The sequence below is a fragment of the Hippocampus zosterae genome, chromosome 2, assembly GCF_025434085.1.
Source record: "Hippocampus zosterae strain Florida chromosome 2, ASM2543408v3, whole genome shotgun sequence".
NCBI lineage: Eukaryota > Metazoa > Chordata > Actinopteri > Syngnathiformes > Syngnathidae > Hippocampus > Hippocampus zosterae.
In genome coordinates, this window is record NC_067452.1 from 31269571 (window position 1) to 31287843 (window position 18273).

At 39.8% G+C, this 18273-nt stretch overlaps 2 protein-coding genes across 2 annotated transcripts in view; one reads left to right on the top strand and one right to left on the bottom strand.

The window, feature by feature from the left end:
- mtor (mechanistic target of rapamycin kinase) overlaps window positions 1-18273 on the bottom strand; it is a 73683-nt gene that overhangs the window by 35987 nt on the left and 19423 nt on the right. The window contains exons 23-29 of the mRNA XM_052059667.1: window positions 17310-17472; window positions 16803-16895; window positions 16320-16466; window positions 15071-15213; window positions 14460-14622; window positions 13774-13919; window positions 909-984 (exon numbers count right to left, since the gene is read on the bottom strand). Of these exons, the coding sequence (XP_051915627.1) occupies window positions 909-984; window positions 13774-13919; window positions 14460-14622; window positions 15071-15213; window positions 16320-16466; window positions 16803-16895; window positions 17310-17472 (931 nt within the window). The remainder of the gene's footprint in view (window positions 1-908; window positions 985-13773; window positions 13920-14459; window positions 14623-15070; window positions 15214-16319; window positions 16467-16802; window positions 16896-17309; window positions 17473-18273) is intronic.
- Window positions 7420-10083, top strand: angptl7 (angiopoietin-like 7). Its single transcript, XM_052059815.1, has 5 exons — window positions 7420-7924; window positions 8528-8628; window positions 8751-8945; window positions 9075-9270; window positions 9365-10083. The coding sequence occupies exons 1-5, from the start codon at window positions 7567-7569 to the stop codon at window positions 9532-9534; spliced, it is 1020 nt and encodes a 339-aa protein (XP_051915775.1). The 5' UTR covers window positions 7420-7566; the 3' UTR covers window positions 9535-10083.

Consider the following 18273-nt stretch of genomic DNA (forward strand, 5'->3'; position numbering starts at 1 on the left):
TTATAGGTGTCAAATGACGATAGACCTGGTATGAGAAAAGTGATACAATGGAAACTTTTATCGCCTTTCCTATAAATATGTATATATATGTATACATACACACACACAGGTGTATATATATAGATTTTTTTTATCTGAATACTTGATTAGTTGATTGAATTTTCAGTAGGATATCCAAATACCAAAATATTCGAAAGCCGCAATCCTAATTTCTCATCACTGTTTCCCTAGGTGTGAAGTGTGTGACAAAAAAAATAAAAATTAAAAAAACATGAGGAATGCACATTTTCTGTACACTGCAAGACAGCATCAATTTGCTAATGTGTGCTTTTTCAACAATTTTTTTGTCTATACAATTGGGAAACTACTCAATACTCCAAGCGAGACGAGTAAATGGGTTTTCCACATGCTGCATTTTAAGAAGAAGGTGTTCTGCGGGTACGCAGCTGGACAGTACCCCCTAAAGAGATGGAAGCTGAAATAAAACAACCCACAGCACAGGTCATCAAGGTTGTATTTTATCCTGTGAATCAATCGTGGCATTGAGAAGATAATGGTGACAGTGAGAATTACCAAATCCAATGCCAACTTGCCAAGTGTTGAAAACACAATATCAAATTGTTTGTTTTTTTAATTTCTCATGGGCAGGCTTACCATTACTTTTTCTGATCTGTCTTGACAGAAGTATGCAATATAAATTCACAAATAACTCAAGGTTAAACACATTAAAGTTGCTAACATGTATCCCAACTGATTAGACTGAGAAGCAAAAGATTCTCAAAAGATTAGAGAAAAAAACTCTAGTCACACATAATAGTGGCAGAAAGGATTCTGGAGCAATACAGATAACTTAACGCATGATTAGTAAAGTTTACTTTGGGTTTAGAAGAAGGGGAAAAAAAACTTACCAGTTCACCAAAATGTTTCATGGCATATTCCAGCACACCTGATGCGGCTTCTGGCTGCTGCAGTTTATTGTTGATACTGAAAAATAAGACACATGCTGACTTTCAGAAGAATATCTAGCTGAAGTTGTATGTGGGACGTTTTCGGAATGAGCTGTACTAAACACGTTTTGCTTTGGAATCATAGCTTCAATGATAACTTCCAAATACTGTGATAAAATAAAGTTTAATATTGGTTGTTGTCAATGGAATTTACATTAAGATGCACATTTTGAATCTCTGTTGTCATACTTCAAATTGTTTTGCTTGAACCTGTTGCCATATATGCCAGTGACAGAATGGTGACATATCTGGAAATCGTAACTGCCTTACAATGATGTATGATGTGATATGGTACTGTCATGACATAATTTCTAGGAGGATGTACAGTGGAAGCTTGAGTTGCAAAATTAATTGGTTCTTTTCCCCATTCAAATTCATGGAAACAGAATGAGTCATGATATTGACCTTAGTTTGATCGTTGTGTGGTTAAATATTAAATTCTGCGCAATGTGCAAAAAGGTGACAAGATAATTTATGGTGATGAAATAACAGTGGGTTTGTTTGCAAATCACTGTGCAGCGTCTTAGCCTTTCTGGCTATGGTAAATGGACACCATTCCCAACAATGTGACACGGCTTTTGCGTTGCATTGTGGGATGTGGTGGTCATTGTAGGCCCTCAAAAATTAAATCACTAAATAAAAGCAACAAAAACAAAGACTGCAGAACCACAGAGCCATGATGTTTATTCGTCGAGAAAAATGACAAAGAATTGCGCGGCCACGCCAATGGACGGGCATTGTAATTCAAGTCAATTTGTGGAGGAATTTAAATGTGTTACGTTCCCATTCATCTGGCAATTAGCGTGGGTCAAAAAATGCCCAATTCAAATTAAATTGCACTAATAAAACCACCACCAGAGGGTACTGGAACTGCACAAATGGGAACCAATCTGGCCTTTTTAACAGTGTTACTTTACATATGGTGACATGAAAATTTACGATATTGTGGCAATATGAATATCGCAATATCACCATTAACGTTACATCGCAACTCTGCAATGGTATGTAAATTAGACTATAATATAATTAGATAGAATAGATATAGATAATTAGAATCTGAAACTGATATTTGAGGCACTTTTCCCTCTTGTGTTATCTTTTGAAGGACAACTGTACTATACTATACTGTAGTTCCTCAATGGTAAAAACCCACGAAAAATCCCAGCCAATCCATCTGTAAAATGAAGCGCTTGAGCAATGATGGTATGCAGTAGAGTTCCCGAGGACAGTGCTGAGGGACTCCTGAGCATGTTTGTCAGACATGACTTTTGAGACAGAGCTGAGGTCCCAGTGTGATGAAAAATAGCTCTGCGTGTGGCCAATGCAAATGATCTTAAAGCTGCTGTGACGGGTACAATTAATATGCACACCGGGAATGTACTTGAATAGAAACCAAATGTAACCACTGTCAGCAACGTAAGCACTAAACTGAACTCTGAAATGATCATCATTCACCAGCAAAGTTGAAACCAGAGCACCAGAGATTTTTTTAGCCAGAGTTTCAGAATTTAAAAGAAATTACAAAATACCAAGGACAAGGCCATAAAGCAAGTTTAACATCTTCAGAAATTTGATTAAAATATATATAAGAATACAAGTAGAGAGGGTAACAAGCTACACACACAGATCTTGAAGATCTCTTGTGCAACACAAAAGATATTGCACATATGAATTCATATTTCTACAGAGCAACTGGGAATCTATTCCGTGCAGCACAGAAGCAGCTCAGTCAAGGTATGCTAAATGTTGCCCAGTTGTGGCTTTTCATCAGACGAGACAACGGTGAATAAGACTCTTCTCTCCTTGTGGACCCTGTAGATTGAATTGGACCGCAGCTAAAACCATCTGGCTGCCAGCTTCCACAACACATGCAGTCTAATCACGTCCACATGACAAGGCTCAAACATCATGTTCTCCATCTCAACTATTCGCAAGGACAGAACTTCATGACTCGTGTCAAGAATCTCTTTTGCTTACTATGAAAATCACCAAGGGACAAGACAACCTAAAGCCTTTGTCCTGAATTGAAAGGTGACGTCTAACGGTTGAAGCTCTGCCCGGTCCGACTTCAGAATAATTAAGTATTAACGCAAATACGTATTGAAAATGTGCCGTTTATGCAAAATCAAATTACTTAGAATGGTGAATTCCTTCAGGATTGTTGGCAAGTGAGTCGTCCCCGAAAAGAAAAGACGAAAACTGAAACCAGTTGTAAAGAGGAATGGCAAGTCAATTGACTAAAGAATGTAAAGAACATAAAGAAACTTGAGAGACCATAAGGTTCAAAAAGGACAACTTCAGACCATTTCGAAATATACTGGCCTCAAGACTTACACCCATTTACCAGATTTGCTTTTCAGATTCAACAACTCTGAATATTTATTGCCCTTCTAATTCCAAAAACAGACCGTTGCTCCACTTTGGTTCTTTGAATATCCAAAGGAAAATGCGACTCTGCAGGATACTTGCTATAAAATAAAATAAGGAATCGTCAAAATCTCGGCCTTCCACAATTGATGCAAGGAATGTAACGCCGAATGAACCTACACTGAATAAAGACTCTTGATCAAACTTTACGAAAAATGGAATTAAGGATGACATGTTCCTCATCTAATAATTGGAAATCTTGTAATGTATGCAAAGCGAACAGAGAGGAACACCAGACTTCACTACTGGACCAAATTTAATAAGAAAGAAAATCCTCTTGATCCCGGATATTTGAGGCCAGCCAAATGCACATTGAGACCTTAATGGAATCAAACTTCTGAAAGGCGAACTGGCAAAGCACATTCAGAAATTAATACTGATCCGTCATAGGTACAGCTACTCGCGTGAGAAAAGCTTAAATAATGCAGGGCTATTTTTAACATCTGAAACCGTCTAGTGACCAGCTGAGGGTGTACCACAACTCTTGTCCAAAGACAGCTGGTTTCGGCTCCAGCACACCCATGACCCTAATGAGGAAAAGTGGTATACAGAATTCAGACATTTTTACATATGGATCAGGGTTCAGCAACTTTGATGGTGATAGTGAGAATGTGTGCATCCCCAAACTCAGACTGTGAACGTCTTAGCATGTAGGTAAAGCACGTGAACTCAACATCTGCTGGATCGCACACTTGCAAACTGTCCTGGGATAAACGTAGCTGATGGTGGGTTAGACCTCTGACACGATAAAGCTGCTCAGCATGTTTTTACCCAACAGATCCAACTAATGGGATAACATTAGTTCTTTCTAACACCGTGAATGGAAAGTAGGCAACGTTTTTTTGTTTGTTTTGCTTTTGTTATGTTGCCTCGAGCATGTTGAGCTTTCAGCTGGAGAAACTATTGAAACATTATCATCAACTGGCAGAGCAGAGCAGAGCAGACCGCGTTTCCTGGATTCGTCACCTTCAGTTTAAAAGGCCTGCAGAACAAAGTGTCTCTGGTGACCTCATTGGAATGCTGCTGTTACTGTGTGAAAAACGAAGTCTGGACTTGGTTGTATATTTAGAATATTCTCTTTAGAGTTATTCCATTAAAAAATATATATATATATTATATATATAATATATATATAATATATATACAGTATATCATTAAAAAAAGGCAGACAGAGTTCTCCATCACACATATAAATCAATGGCAACCTAAAATATTGTGCGTTCTCATTCAAACCCCTGTAACTACTTTTGTGAATTGTGGATGCAGTATTTGTCCAGGATGTTTGCCCGAGCTACTGGTTTGGAGGATGGAAAACTGTTAGCTGATGGAGTAGTTGCGTTTGCGCTATAACAGATACCTGCTGGCAGCCATCACTCGCTGAAGCCACCAGGACACTTGAGGGTCTGCCAAGGCATGACGTATGCCACTCAGACCTGCTCAATGCCCCCAGTGTATTCATATAGTCTTCCACCTCACGGAAAATAGTATAAAAGTATCTTAGAATAGTTGATTTAAGCCAAAGTCAGAGGTTTAACTGTGTAACAGATCGTTGTTCACGTTTTTCCCCCAATGAAGCCCGATGCAAGTCAGCAATAATCAGATTTGGTTTAGCATGTGATTTGCCTGCATTGGATTTTATACCTTTAAAAAACAAAACAAAATCAATCCATTGCCAACGAGAGAAAGTTCTCAAATATCCCTTGTGACTTGTGTTTGCACTGTAAGATGCGCGGGTGGCATAATGTTATCAACCAATAAAAAGCCTGATGTCTTAGCAGTAAAGATGAAGCAAACTGGGGTTAATGGAGCTAATCTTCACGGCAGTAATAACACTGTTGGATTGGTGTTTTAAATTACAATGATTATACATATCTACTGGCAATTTTGTGGCAAAAGGCCTACCTCGGTCGCCATCCTTAGGTTTTAATGAAAACCATTTCGTTAAAATGTTTTGTTTAGCCTTGATAGCCGTCCACTATTGACGTGCTGCAGCTTAACTTGCAGTGTCGCAGAGAACTTGATATTCCACAAGAGGTGGGATATGCCGCGGACTGTTTGCAGGTCAACTAGGGCTTGACACGAAATGATAAACATCCACACGTGAGCAGCTGAAGTCTTCAGTTCACCGAATCCGGTGCGTCTGTGTGGTCGGAAGAAGTAGGCGCACCCAGGAATAATAAGACCATGCAAACTATAGAGGACTCAGCAAGCTACTGGTTGAAACATAATTGTATAGTGAGAAAGCCGTTCTTATCACTGCACTAATTGGATGATATATTGATTGTCCCCACTAAAAAAAGATTACTTAAAGGGAAGGATCTGCAGGACAGGTAGAAAAGAGTTAACGTTATGATGTAATTCCAATTTCTTTTTCCACCTCATGTACCGTAATTGAACCCATGAGTGTTCTGATGACAGCTTAGCTCCAGTGCCCACTGATGAATAACATCTTTCAGCATATATTGGTGACAGAAAAGCATCCAGTGAGCATTGTGTAAGTCACCAAAGGTTGGTTGCTTTGGTAAGAATGTAACATCTGATGAGACGAGTTAGTGGGTAGCTGTGTTTTAGTGTACCGTTTCGAAGAAAAAACGGTGTGCTTGTAAACATATTAAATAGCATCCAGCTGGTTCGTGCTAGTACCAAATGACAGAGTCCGGGTCAAGTAAAGAGGAAAGTGATGCCGCTGGGATGCGTTGCTGGCAAGTGAGAAGATGTGACTCAGAGTAGTTAGGCAAATGAGGACATGCAGGAAGGCAAATTAATCACATTTTTTCCAGAAAGGGAGACTGACGCACATCAGTGACTTAAGGTTACAGGATTCACGAGAGCTTCAATGACGAAGAATCTATCATCACGTCACCAACCTTGCCTGTGATTATTTAGAAAAGAGACAACGTTAAACGAAACTAACTTAAACTATTTCACATAAACATGAGTACAGTGATCCCTCGCTATTTCACGGTTCGTTTATCACGGCTTCAGTGCATCGCGGATACAGTATTGTATATGTTGCTCTATGTGACTCACTGTTGTTTTGCAGCTTCTCGCGGACCATTTGCAGACTTTCTAACTCATTTTAAAAATATATACCTGTATATATACGATATATATTTTAACCTGTATATGTTTATTGGTCGCTACTTGGCGGATTTTTGTTTATCGCGGGTGGTTTTGGTCCCCATTAACGATGGATTACTGTAATCATTTAAAAATACATTTGCATTAAGGCCATTTAGACTTGATCGGATGTATTCCACCATACTTTGTTACATTACAATTCTCATGCTTTCAAACTTGTCACCTGATATTCAAGGATATTTCACAAAATTAATGAAAAAAATAACAATTGGATATAGATTCATGCATAGTGAGTTGTGGCGTGTAATTTAGAAGAGTGGCGTTCCAATCTTCAAGTACCGTACTTGAGGCAGGTCTTGGCATGTTATTCTTGAGAATTTAGTCAAATCTGTAGAGATAGCTTAAAATAACGTAAGAAAGATTACACTGCAGCCATAGAATCGTCAGTAACTGAATAACATTTGACTGCCTAACCTAACATTTGGGGTAGGGTACGTTTTTTTACTTCTTCCTACCCCTTTGAACATCAATAATTGTGTCGTATGCTGACTAATTTCCCTTTCCTTTTTTACTTACCTTACTTTCTGTCAATTTATTACTGTATATTATTTTTACATTCAATAAACAAATAAACAAACACAAACAAAGTTGTCTGTATTTTAACTGCTAACGCAAATGACTGAATTAAGAAGCTAACTTAAAACTGTGAATGCCCTTGGAACTTCAAGCAGCATCATTTGGATTCTTCTGCAGAGAAGAGGTCAAAAAAAAAAAAACAATGTAGAAGAAGCAAAAGTCACTTGGAAGGAAAGGCAGAGGGGCAGGGGTGAGAAAGGACTTACACCGTGTGGGTTGAGCACTGGGAAGAAATGGGAGGACCCACATGCAAATATTTAAGATGCTCTGGGAGAGGAGGTCTTCAGTGAGGGGAACACGAGTGAGCTGCCGTTCAAAGAACAACTGAGCAACCACAACTTGACTGACTGACTGACTGACTGGGCTCGAAAAGCTATCACCAACGACCCGAGTGAATATCTAGAACGTCTTCAATATGTCAAAAGTCAATCTCAGCATTGTGGCAGTCAGCATTCTGCTGGTAGTCGGGACATGGGCCCAGAATCCCAGGAAAACGCTGAAACCACCAAAGCCAAACAAGGCTCAGTGCTGCGATGAGGTGCGTTCTCTCAAGGTTCAAGTGGCTAATCTGACCAGTCTCCTTGGGGAGCTGAGCCGCAAGCAGGAGGCAGACCTGATGAATGTCGTGAGGCAAATCATGGACCTGGACAAACAGAACCGGCAGCAGGAAGCCAGGGTCACCGAGGCCGAGAGCAAGTACTCTGAAATCAACAACCGCGTGGAGATCATGCAGCTTCAGACCCTGCAGTCTGCTCCTCAGACGACAACATCAGGTGAGCATTCATCCTTTTACTGCGGATGTTAACAGCCACCCAATTAGTAGCACTCCTGTGTGCGACTATCATAACATATATGCATTAGTGTAATTTTCCCCAGTGTGGGACGAATAAAGGATATCTTATCTTATTAGAAGCTTTTTGTATCTCCGCTGTAATCTTCTTTTTAAAATCCTTTTAACGGAATTTAAAGTTCGATCTAAATAACTTTCAATTCGATTTTCTGTCAAAGTCATCTATCATTTCAGCAGTTTTAACAACACAAACCCAGAGCGCGGCAAACTCGGCATGATGTCATTTATCATTTCAGTATCTTGACTGTGCAGTCTCACTGGGTCACATTTATGTCACTGAGAAAAGGGGACATGGAGACGTTTGGACAATATGAGCAAATTAGACAGGAGCGCAGAGCAGGACGAGGCCTGGGATTGGGCTAGATTTAAGATTTGAGATTTCGTACGAGTCCATTTCTACTTCTTGTAAACCTTTCAAACAGAATAAACTACAGGATTCAGGAGTTATCTTTTGGGGTGGTAGTTAAATCAGGACATTAAACTATTTCAATCTTTGATGGTGACTGACAATGTTTTTTTTCTCCAGATGCCATTTATGACTGTGCAACACTCTACAGCAAGAACTATAAGATCTCTGGCGAGTACAAACTTCCAAAAGATGAGTTCCTGGGAACACCTGAGCTCAGTGTGAGTAATACAGGACAGGCTTTCTGTATTTTATGGACTACCTTGTGGTGATCATTTTGGTAAAGCATGAATGAGGAACGTTTGGATTTTCACTCTGGTTAAGATTTTGAAAATCCTTTTAGGTGTTCTGTGATATGGAGACAAACGGAGGTGGCTGGACTCTCATCCAGAGGCGTAAAGTTGGTCTGACAATATTTAGCCGTGACTGGAAGCAGTACAAAAGCGGATTTGGATCCATCCGCGGAGACTTCTGGCTTGGCAATGACCACATATTCCGTCTAACAAGGCAGCCTAGTGTGCTCAGGATTGAGATGGAGGTAGGTGTTGGCAAAGCCAGGTCTGCAAAATTTTAAGGGAAAAAAAACCCATACATAAACAATGCATAAAACACATTTATAACGAACAGTATCAATGCACAAAATTGACTAAAAACATTTTATATGCAGGACTGGGAAGGAGAGACTCGTTATGCTGAGTACGGGCTTTTTTCTGTGGCCAATGAGCTCAACAGCTACAAGCTCTTACTTGCCCAGTACAGAGGGAATGCTGGAGATTCTTTGCGCTACCATAACAACACCAACTTCAGCACTTTCAACAAAGACAATGACAAGTGTGTGGATAACTGTGCGGCATTACGCAAAGGTAATTCATGACACCAACTCCAAAAACAATGGAGCAATGATGGTCAAAAACTGTCCAAATAAATGCCCTCAACTCAATCTCATCTCTTTTGTAGGTGGTTACTGGTACAATTGCTGCACTGACTCAAACTTGAATGGAGTTTTTTACCGCTACGGTGAGCACATGAAGGGCACGGATGGGATCACTTGGTACGGATGGCATGGTCCCAACTATTCCCTCAAAAAGGTGGAGATGAAAGTCCGGCCAGTAGGTTTCCACCCCTAAGTTCTACAGATATAAATTCTGGATCAAGACCACACAAGATCTCACTTATACATGATCAACCAAAAATGGCTTTCCGACAGCTGCCAAAGGAAGTCAATTTGTTGAGAATTGCCTTGATGAGGTTCAAGTCAGTTGAATGTTTTGTTGGTATTGGGTGTTATTGTAAATTGTAGTTGTGTTTAGTGTATTTATCAGTAAAATATTGTATTTTAAATGTATTCTCTTTTTCCACTGTGCCACATGGGTGGCTGGACCATGACTCATTTACAGTACTTGCAAAATCAAGAAAGCTTTTTTTTTCCTGGATTGATAAATTTCATTCATGAAGAGTAGCAAAGACATGTCAAGGTGGATCAAACCTATTTCAGGTGTGGGTAAAACCCAATTTCAACGCATCGTTTTATCGCTGAAATGGGACCAAATGCATTTTAATTGTGCTGCATTTTATTTTAAAACAAACTATTGATGTCTGAAATTTGTAAAATGTGTACAGAGCTGTAAGTATGCTGTTTTTATGTGACAGAAAATAAACATATTTTTGAAAAGAAATGATTATGCCTAACTTGACTGTGACAATTACCTTTTCCGGGTTTGAAACGTGACAAACTCAATGCATACCAAAGTATTCTCACCATTCATACCAAATCTATTTGCTTTGAGTGACTGACCTCTGACTCTGACATGTGGTCACCTCATGCCAGAAGGTTCTAAGGCTGCTTCCACAGTGATGAAGACCACCCACAAAATACTTTATTCTGCCATCAAGAAACATACTTAGCTAGCTAGCTTTATCTGTATGAAAATGAGCCAATTTTGCTACGTTTTGATCAACAAGTTTGTTACAATACTGACATGCTTAAAAAAATAATATTAATCATTAAAAAACTACAAAACAAGCTCTACTGTCTCGGAAGTTCGATGGCATGCTTGGAGAGATTCATTTTCATTTTACAAGGTGCCACATTAAGTTACGATAAACATCTAATTAAGGCTGTAATGGCATCCTTCCCTTTTGGAAGAAATTACCAGTGGAATTAAGTCGGAATGTGGCGGAAGACCGACTGATCCAAGTCTATAAAAGTAATCAAACTGGTGAAACCAACTGTAATAACATTGTGGAATATATTACTAATAATAATGACACTCTGGACTGTGTTGGGTCACATATATTTTCATAATACAATTGGCTTGACCAAAAATATATCCTCGTTGTATATGAACTGCATCTGGACTGGGACGTCATTTTACTAGCCTGCTTTCCAGAGGGCGACAGCGACATTACAACAGGGACCGGTGACCTTACGTCCTTGTCCCGAAAATATGCACGATGAAAGACTTGCACATATCTGAAAAGGAGACCTGACAGAGTCTAAAAGTGTTGACGATTGGCCATAGCTGCTATACCAAGCGGCAACAGTGTTATGGTTAACTTTCAGTGCTTTTGGCTTGTGTTACGAAAGTTCGGTAATTTGGGGCTTTGTATTTCTCTTATTACTTTCAAATGTCAGCAGTGATGGTTGTTGGCGCCATAGTTACCACATTAGTGAAACAATCATGGCTTTTGTACTCTCAGACTGAACAGTCTGTTCAATAACGCTGGTCAAGTGCCACCACCAGATTTTGCGAAGGAAATAATACAACACGATAGAAATGTAATCTTTAACTGCCAAATTGGTGTAAAGAAAAAAACCTTTGCTTAACAGACTTCATAAACTATGCTCACGCCATAACTTTGATCATGTACGATGGACCCCGACACACTGACGAACGTCGAGGGACATTCCTGCTGTCTGTGACCACACATTAACATTAAACAGCTGAATTTGTGGTAAACATTCTGATCTTCTATTATCACTGATGTGGACCATCGAACAAGATTGTACAGAGATAGACAAGCGTGCTGCTTTCCATGTGACGTTACAGCTGTGGTGAGATTATATCTTTGTGCGTTCAGGCAACCAGATCGCATTTGCAGTCGATGGCCCACTGGGAGGATTTTGCAGTATATTATGCCATCTGTGTTGTTTTTATAACAACATGATTGAACTCAGTGAGCATCATGAGAGGCGGTGTATTTCGTTGCATCATGCTAAGGAATTAATTCATTCATTCATCTTCCGAGCCGCTTGATCCTCACTAGGTTCGCGGGGGGTGCTGGAGCTTATCCCAGCTGTCTTCGGGCAGTAGGCGGGGGACACCCTGAATCGGTTGCCAGCCAATCGCAGGGCACACAGAAACGAACAACCATTCGCACTCACACTCACACCTAGGGACAATTTAGAGTGTTCAATCAGCCTGCCACGCATGTTTTTGGAATGTGGGAGGAAACCGGAGCACCCGGAGAAAACCCACGCAGGCCCGGGGAGAACATGCAAACTCCACACAGGTAGGCCGGAGCTGGAATCGAACCCGGTACCTCTGCACTGTGAAGCCGACGTGCTAACCACTGGACTACCGGGCCGCCTCCATGCTAAGGAAATATATAATAAATATGTTTTAACACAGTACATTAAAAAGGCAGGCTGCATACTATAGATGGCATTTTCATCAAGAATTACAGGCATCTAAAAACATCAAATCAACCTTAGCCTAATTCTAAATTCCATTTACCAGCAATATAGTTCAACGTTTATTATTAACATGTGGTTCAGATCCTGCAGCCCATTGCCCCATATAAACTTACCCAGTTTGATCATTATAATGGAGATGGAACGAATATGGTCAATGAACAGCATACTACTGCAGTTGAGGATAAGGGTACAAAGGTACTCTGAAAAGCCATAGCGATAGGGCCTACAAATACAGCCGTGAAACCAAAACCCTTTACAGGCCAAAGCATCAAACATGGGAACTTGGTCAAAATAGACAGCAGCAATAATGAATATAATGACAGAACATTTTACTCATTTGTAGTGGGGTATCATTGTAGCATTTTGTTCAAATTTGAGCATAAAGATCCACACGACAGAATAAAATGCCCAATAGTAATCAGAAAGTCATGACCACGCACCATGACTACTCAATTACTCAAGCACCAGCATGTAGCCTTCAATATTATCAGAATGGCGATCAGATACTGCGTGCAATTTTTTCCCCCTCTTTTTCAAAATGAAGTCGCGAGTCATTAGAGCCAGGTTTACAAAGTGTTTCATGCATACCAGGCTATGTTTATTTATTTTTTATGGGAAATTCTGGAGAAGTGAGAACCAGATGGGGATATGAAAAAACTAGACTGCCTGTTACCATCATTCATCATCATCATCATCATTAAGGCTCCAGAGAAATTGCGAACAGCCCCCTGAGAAACACAATTACAGATACTCATAGATGAAAAAGGGGTAAATGTCCAATTAGATACCTGGAAAACTACTTTCTGTATGCCATTCTGAAAACAAAGAAATAAATGCAAACACAAAAGGGTGGAAAACGTGACGCATTATATCTAAAGGTTATGGAACTGATAGCATGTGTTTTGTAATTGCATCAATTTTTTTTCAAAATTAACAGTTGGCTTGTGTCACACTCACCTGCCAAACTAGATTTTTGTGACAATAACTGTGCCTAACTACCTGGAACAATTAATAGGAAAGGGATGTGAAATTGGCCTAAAAAGACAGTTGTAATCTTTCAGTTACATTGACTCAATGACAATAAATACATTTACATAATACTACTTTAAGATGACATACAATCACAATTTTTGCAGAAAACAAAGAAAAAAATCTAACCAACAACAATAATAATAATAATAATAGTTGCTGGTTTTTGTCAGCATTGGGATATATTCCACAAAATTTCAATTTAGTTTTGGCAAGATTTCACAAAATAATGGGTAAAGAACTGAAGATGAAAATGTGTTTAATCCTGTCCTCCAGGAACTACAATTAATCTAAAATATAATAAGTAATAAAGAAATTGCAAAATTAATTTGAGACTTATACTACTGTGAAATTTCATCAGATATGGTGGCTACCGTTTTTGTTATGCTTTGCAAGCGCTGATTATATTTTGAGCTCCATGACTCTTCACCTCCCTTTTGCGATTAGATTGATGTGCTTTGTTAATCACAGAGGAAATGAAGTTCTGGTAATAAATCTTTAGTTTTAGCTTTGGCAGAAGTCTCTGCTGAACAAATGGTTAGAATATGATACACCTGTGTCATTTGCATTTTGGCTGTGCCTGAGGAATTTTCAGCATTCACATGCAATTTCAATTAAGAAATAAATTTCAGCGTCCTACCTGATAAGAGACTCCAGGATGAGGGGTGACGGACCTTTTTGAAACTCCAACTCTTTATAATGCAAAGCTTTGGCATATGCGCGGCACTTAGCGGCTCTCTCACCAAGCAGAATAATACCATTGTCATCTCTCAATGGCAGAGGCCCCTGGACAGGAGATATACACCAAAACAAGCAACCAAGTCAGCGAAGGAGGTTGCTACACAACAACTCACTCCGAGAGCTAGTTCGGAACATAGGACAGTTTGAGCACAGCGCATAGGCTAGCAAATGTGGCGCACAGGTGCGTGACATTAGCCCTTGGTTATCTCCGCATTGGTTTCACTGCGTTTACGTATATTTGCTGGATAGACTGTTTCAAAAAATTGGACTGATGTTGATAATATTTTATGTCTATCAATGAAATGTAGTCAAATGTCCATCCCTAATAAAGACTACGTTTCTTCAGTCTGTGACGAATATATTATTAATAGAGATATTTAATCAGTTTAGTCAATTGTGATTTCACAATGATCATATTTACTATAGTACTGCGCTATTCTGGTTTTAGAATTCAACCATTTTAAAATCCCCCCGGATTGTGTATCTACGGATACACAGCTGAGATTTCCCCCAAAATATGACCTGTCCAATCCTGCCGTTTAATTGTACGAGGGAGGTGTGGTGGTTTTACTGCTTAATGTCGACCTTGTCACTGTGCTCCATGAACTCTGCCAGGTTCAGTAGTGTCTGCGTGACCTCTGCGATGTCCTGCGACGTGAGCGCTAACTCAATGCTGCGGATGAGCTCATCCTGCTGGTCTTCACTTAGCTCGGACCAACAGGATAGGAAAGCCGCATTGAAAAGGTCCCTGTAGACAGAGATACACAAATGTTAAAAAGACACTTGGGGATGTCGAAGAGCACACAGTCTTTCAACTACCGGTACCTTACAAACACAGTGATTAATCAAGTGTAATCTCTTTCAGTTTTTTTGTTTTCTTCTTAAGGTCACATCTGGAAGCTACTAGTGTTTGCAACCAGTACACAGATCCACAACATATGTTCTGTGGGGTTTTTTTGGGTTTGTTAGTTTGTTTTTTGCTATGCACAGTGGTAGCTATTGGATGGCTTTTGGAAGGTTTTTTTGTCGGGGCGGGGGCGTTTTTTTTTTTCTTCATAGATTCACCACAAAATACAAATTAAAAAATATCTGAACTGAAAATCGACACCCTATTTTATTCCATCTTCAGTTCCTGTATGTATAATGGCCAGGTGTCCGAATACTTTAGTCTGCGTATGACTAATGTGGTGGTGTACCTGGCTAGTGGGATGTAGGTTTGAGCCAACGACCAACACGATCTCAGTGCTGGGGAGGAAGACTCCTTCAGGAGGACAACACTTAAGCGTCTCAACCACTCCAGCCAGTCATCTTTGGAAACCTTTCGAGCGGCGCCCCAGGCCTGTGAGCAACAGATCGTTTTCTTAGTTCTTGAGAACTACGTGGGAGCAGTCTGTTGGATGATCACCATGCACAGTTGCACAAATGCACTTCTGTATTGAAATAGTTCACAAGAACTCTAGATTTGATTGATTGTAAATTGCTCATGGTTGCAGAGCAGTGGCAAACCAAACCAAAATCAAACAAGGTTGCAGTTCTTCCATTACACTAGGAATTGATGTTCATTCCATGCTTTGTAATTCATCATTGACACCATCGTAAGACAATATTAATATTGCGGTACTTTGACTTCTCATTATAAGATTGCCACATGTATTTTAAAAGCCGACCTCAGCATGAGCTGCAATGAGAGGGGGGGATTGTCGGTCAGTTTCTCAGTTTCTCAGAGAAATGCTACAACTTATTTTCCACAAAATGTTGTCGAGGGAATAAAAGGTGCAGCTAAAGGAATTTATTTTCACTGTTTGAATCACTGGAACTATCTGCTGTCCACGATATCACTGAATACACATGGACCCTCCTGGCCATTCCTAACGTCTTACATCATTCTCTTGTGAACCAGAATGTAGCCAGCTCACAAATGAACACAATGACTAACAAACACAAGAATCAAATTAGGGCTTTGCATTCGTTTTAAATCTTAGATGAAAAGCTCTGCACCAGAGGTAAATTTGATCTGGATGAAAATTCAGATCTCGGGAAGACAGTGGATATGATTTCTCCGTTGGTCAACTATTTTGACATGCGCCAATACAAAAACATCACAAACGGTCTCTGCTTCTCTTGAGCACATTATTATATTCTCTGCTGTGCTACCTGACCATACCGCATTATCTCTTGTGCGGCAGTAGAATTCTGGACTCTAACAGAGCTGTTGCTTTTCTTTTACATAAAGGCATTCGGTTACCCCGTGCGCATCTGCACTCAATAGATTTCACCACCAGACTTGGGTCTTTGATTTTTTTCCCCCCTTTAATTTGTAACGGTCTGTTCTCAAGTCATCACCTCAAGTAAACTAAAATGTCTTGCAGACAAGTGATTGGTTTATTTACTTCATTTAACATGCAAACAAAGCTAAATACAGCTTGCATTACGATACTTTCTGACCTTTTGAAGAGCTGTTGTGCTAACGTGAAGTTTCTTCATTGGTCCCGCTTCCACTGGTCCACTGACTAATGCATCACCTTGGTTACCACGTACATGGCGGTGCTGAAAGATAAGAGGATTCTCTTCCTCCTCGGCCAGAGTATAGCCCTGTTATGAATACAGACATGCAAGGACCACACAGATGGGGGAGAAAAAAAAAGGCTGTCGCATCAGGCTGACAAAAAAATGTTTTGTGAATTAACGAGTGCATTTCCATTCGGGGTAATAACTACTAATCTTTTGTGTTACATACTGTATGCATGTAAAAGGTTTGATTCTGATTAACTTTTTTCTCAAAAATGTGGCACTACCTACTAGATGTTAGGTGCTGATTGCTCGTACTTTAAATATTGAATAATTGCAAATTAATATAAAGGTGTATTATTCATCACTTTAGTAGAGTTGTCAGTGTTTGTATTCCATACAACGAGGAGAGGAGCTCACCTTAACAATGCGACATATGAGTATGTCATAGCGTTGGTGGTTGATCCGGTGCTTCAGCATCACTTTATTTACCATGGGGATAAAGATCTGGTACTGCAGATGGGAGGCAGGTGAAGGAGGGTAAATCACAGGGCATATGTGTGCTTAATTACATACCTAATTTTGTTTTCCCCGAAAGCCAAATAAATGAGGATCAAACTACTTATGGGGTCTTACATCAAAAGCTTCCTTTTCACATGTTGCCAGACGTGGCTACATGAGGAATGCTAACGATAGTGTTGATGAATGGGGAGGAGTAAGGCATGGGAGGAGACCGAGTAAATGTGACCTTAGCCACGCTCATAAACAGAACACCCCCACTGACAGACCATGACATAAGCAGTCTAACGGGAAGTAATAAAGGGCACGGGGTGTAGGAGTAAGTGAAATTCCGTTCATTTCCAGCCAGCAGTGGGAAGGCGGGAAGTGTTCTACTGAATAATTTCTCCAGAGTGAGCCAACAGCTACCTTTTTGCCCAATTGGAAGACGAGCGAGGACAGGGTGTCCATGGACGTGGAGCGCAATTCAGACGTACTGTCAAGCGTCCGGACGATGGGGTGGATAATTCGAGATGCGTAGTCAGTGAAGTCCAGGGATTCTGTTAGCCTGTCCAGAGTCTCTAAGGCAACCCTGAGCCACAGAGAAAGAGGGGGAAACCATTCAAACATACAAATAAATATATTTGCATATTCTGCCCATGTTTGCATGTTTTTTCTGGGTACTCTTCCCCCCCACCCTCCTCTCAAATAGTTCAATGGTTCCATGCACAATCCTCAAATTTTGTGAAAATACTTTGGAATTTTCAATCATGTTTAACCTATCCTACTACTTGCTGTTTTGCCATGTCAAAATGACTCCATTGTGTTTTTGAGATGAAAAATGACAATGATAATTTCTTGTTCTAAAAAATGTATCAGGATTAGTGATACATAACAATAAGAATTACTGTTATTACTGTGAATGTTGTTCTTTTTATTAGGGATTATTAATAATAATGCTGACGATTCATAAAGATGTATTGTGCAGGTAAAAATTTGTCTTCATAATATTTTCTGCGCCCCCCACTATTCTGAACACAGTATGTTGATTAATATCGCATTTGTGGAATATGAAAATTTGCAAATATCACATCATGACCAAACCCAGACAGCATGTGGAGCAGTGACGGTTGTTACCGAAGGTTTCAGACACTGTGATGTAATTTTCAGTTGGTAGCAAGTGTCAGAGATGGATTAACAGTTGGAATTTTTTGTTTAAATCATATTTCAAAAATGCAATGTCTAGATTATTGAGGGTGCACAGACGATGTTATTGTGAAGAACATTTTGGAGTTGACTTCCCCTTTAAAGGGTAACATGTTCATATGCAAGTAAAGATTAATGATTGAGTGAGGTTTGACTGAAATGGTATTTTCTGGATGAACCGACACTC

Coding starts and splice junctions, on each gene's coding strand:
- angptl7 (XM_052059815.1), top strand. CDS start 7,567: ATGTCAAAAGTCAATCTCAGCATTGTGGCAGTCAGCATTCTGCTGGTA. Junction 8,629..8,750: donor TGGGAACACCTGAGCTCAGT/GTGAGTAATACA, acceptor AAATCCTTTTAG/GTGTTCTGTGATATGGAGAC. Junction 8,946..9,074: donor TGCTCAGGATTGAGATGGAG/GTAGGTGTTGGC, acceptor TTTTATATGCAG/GACTGGGAAGGAGAGACTCG.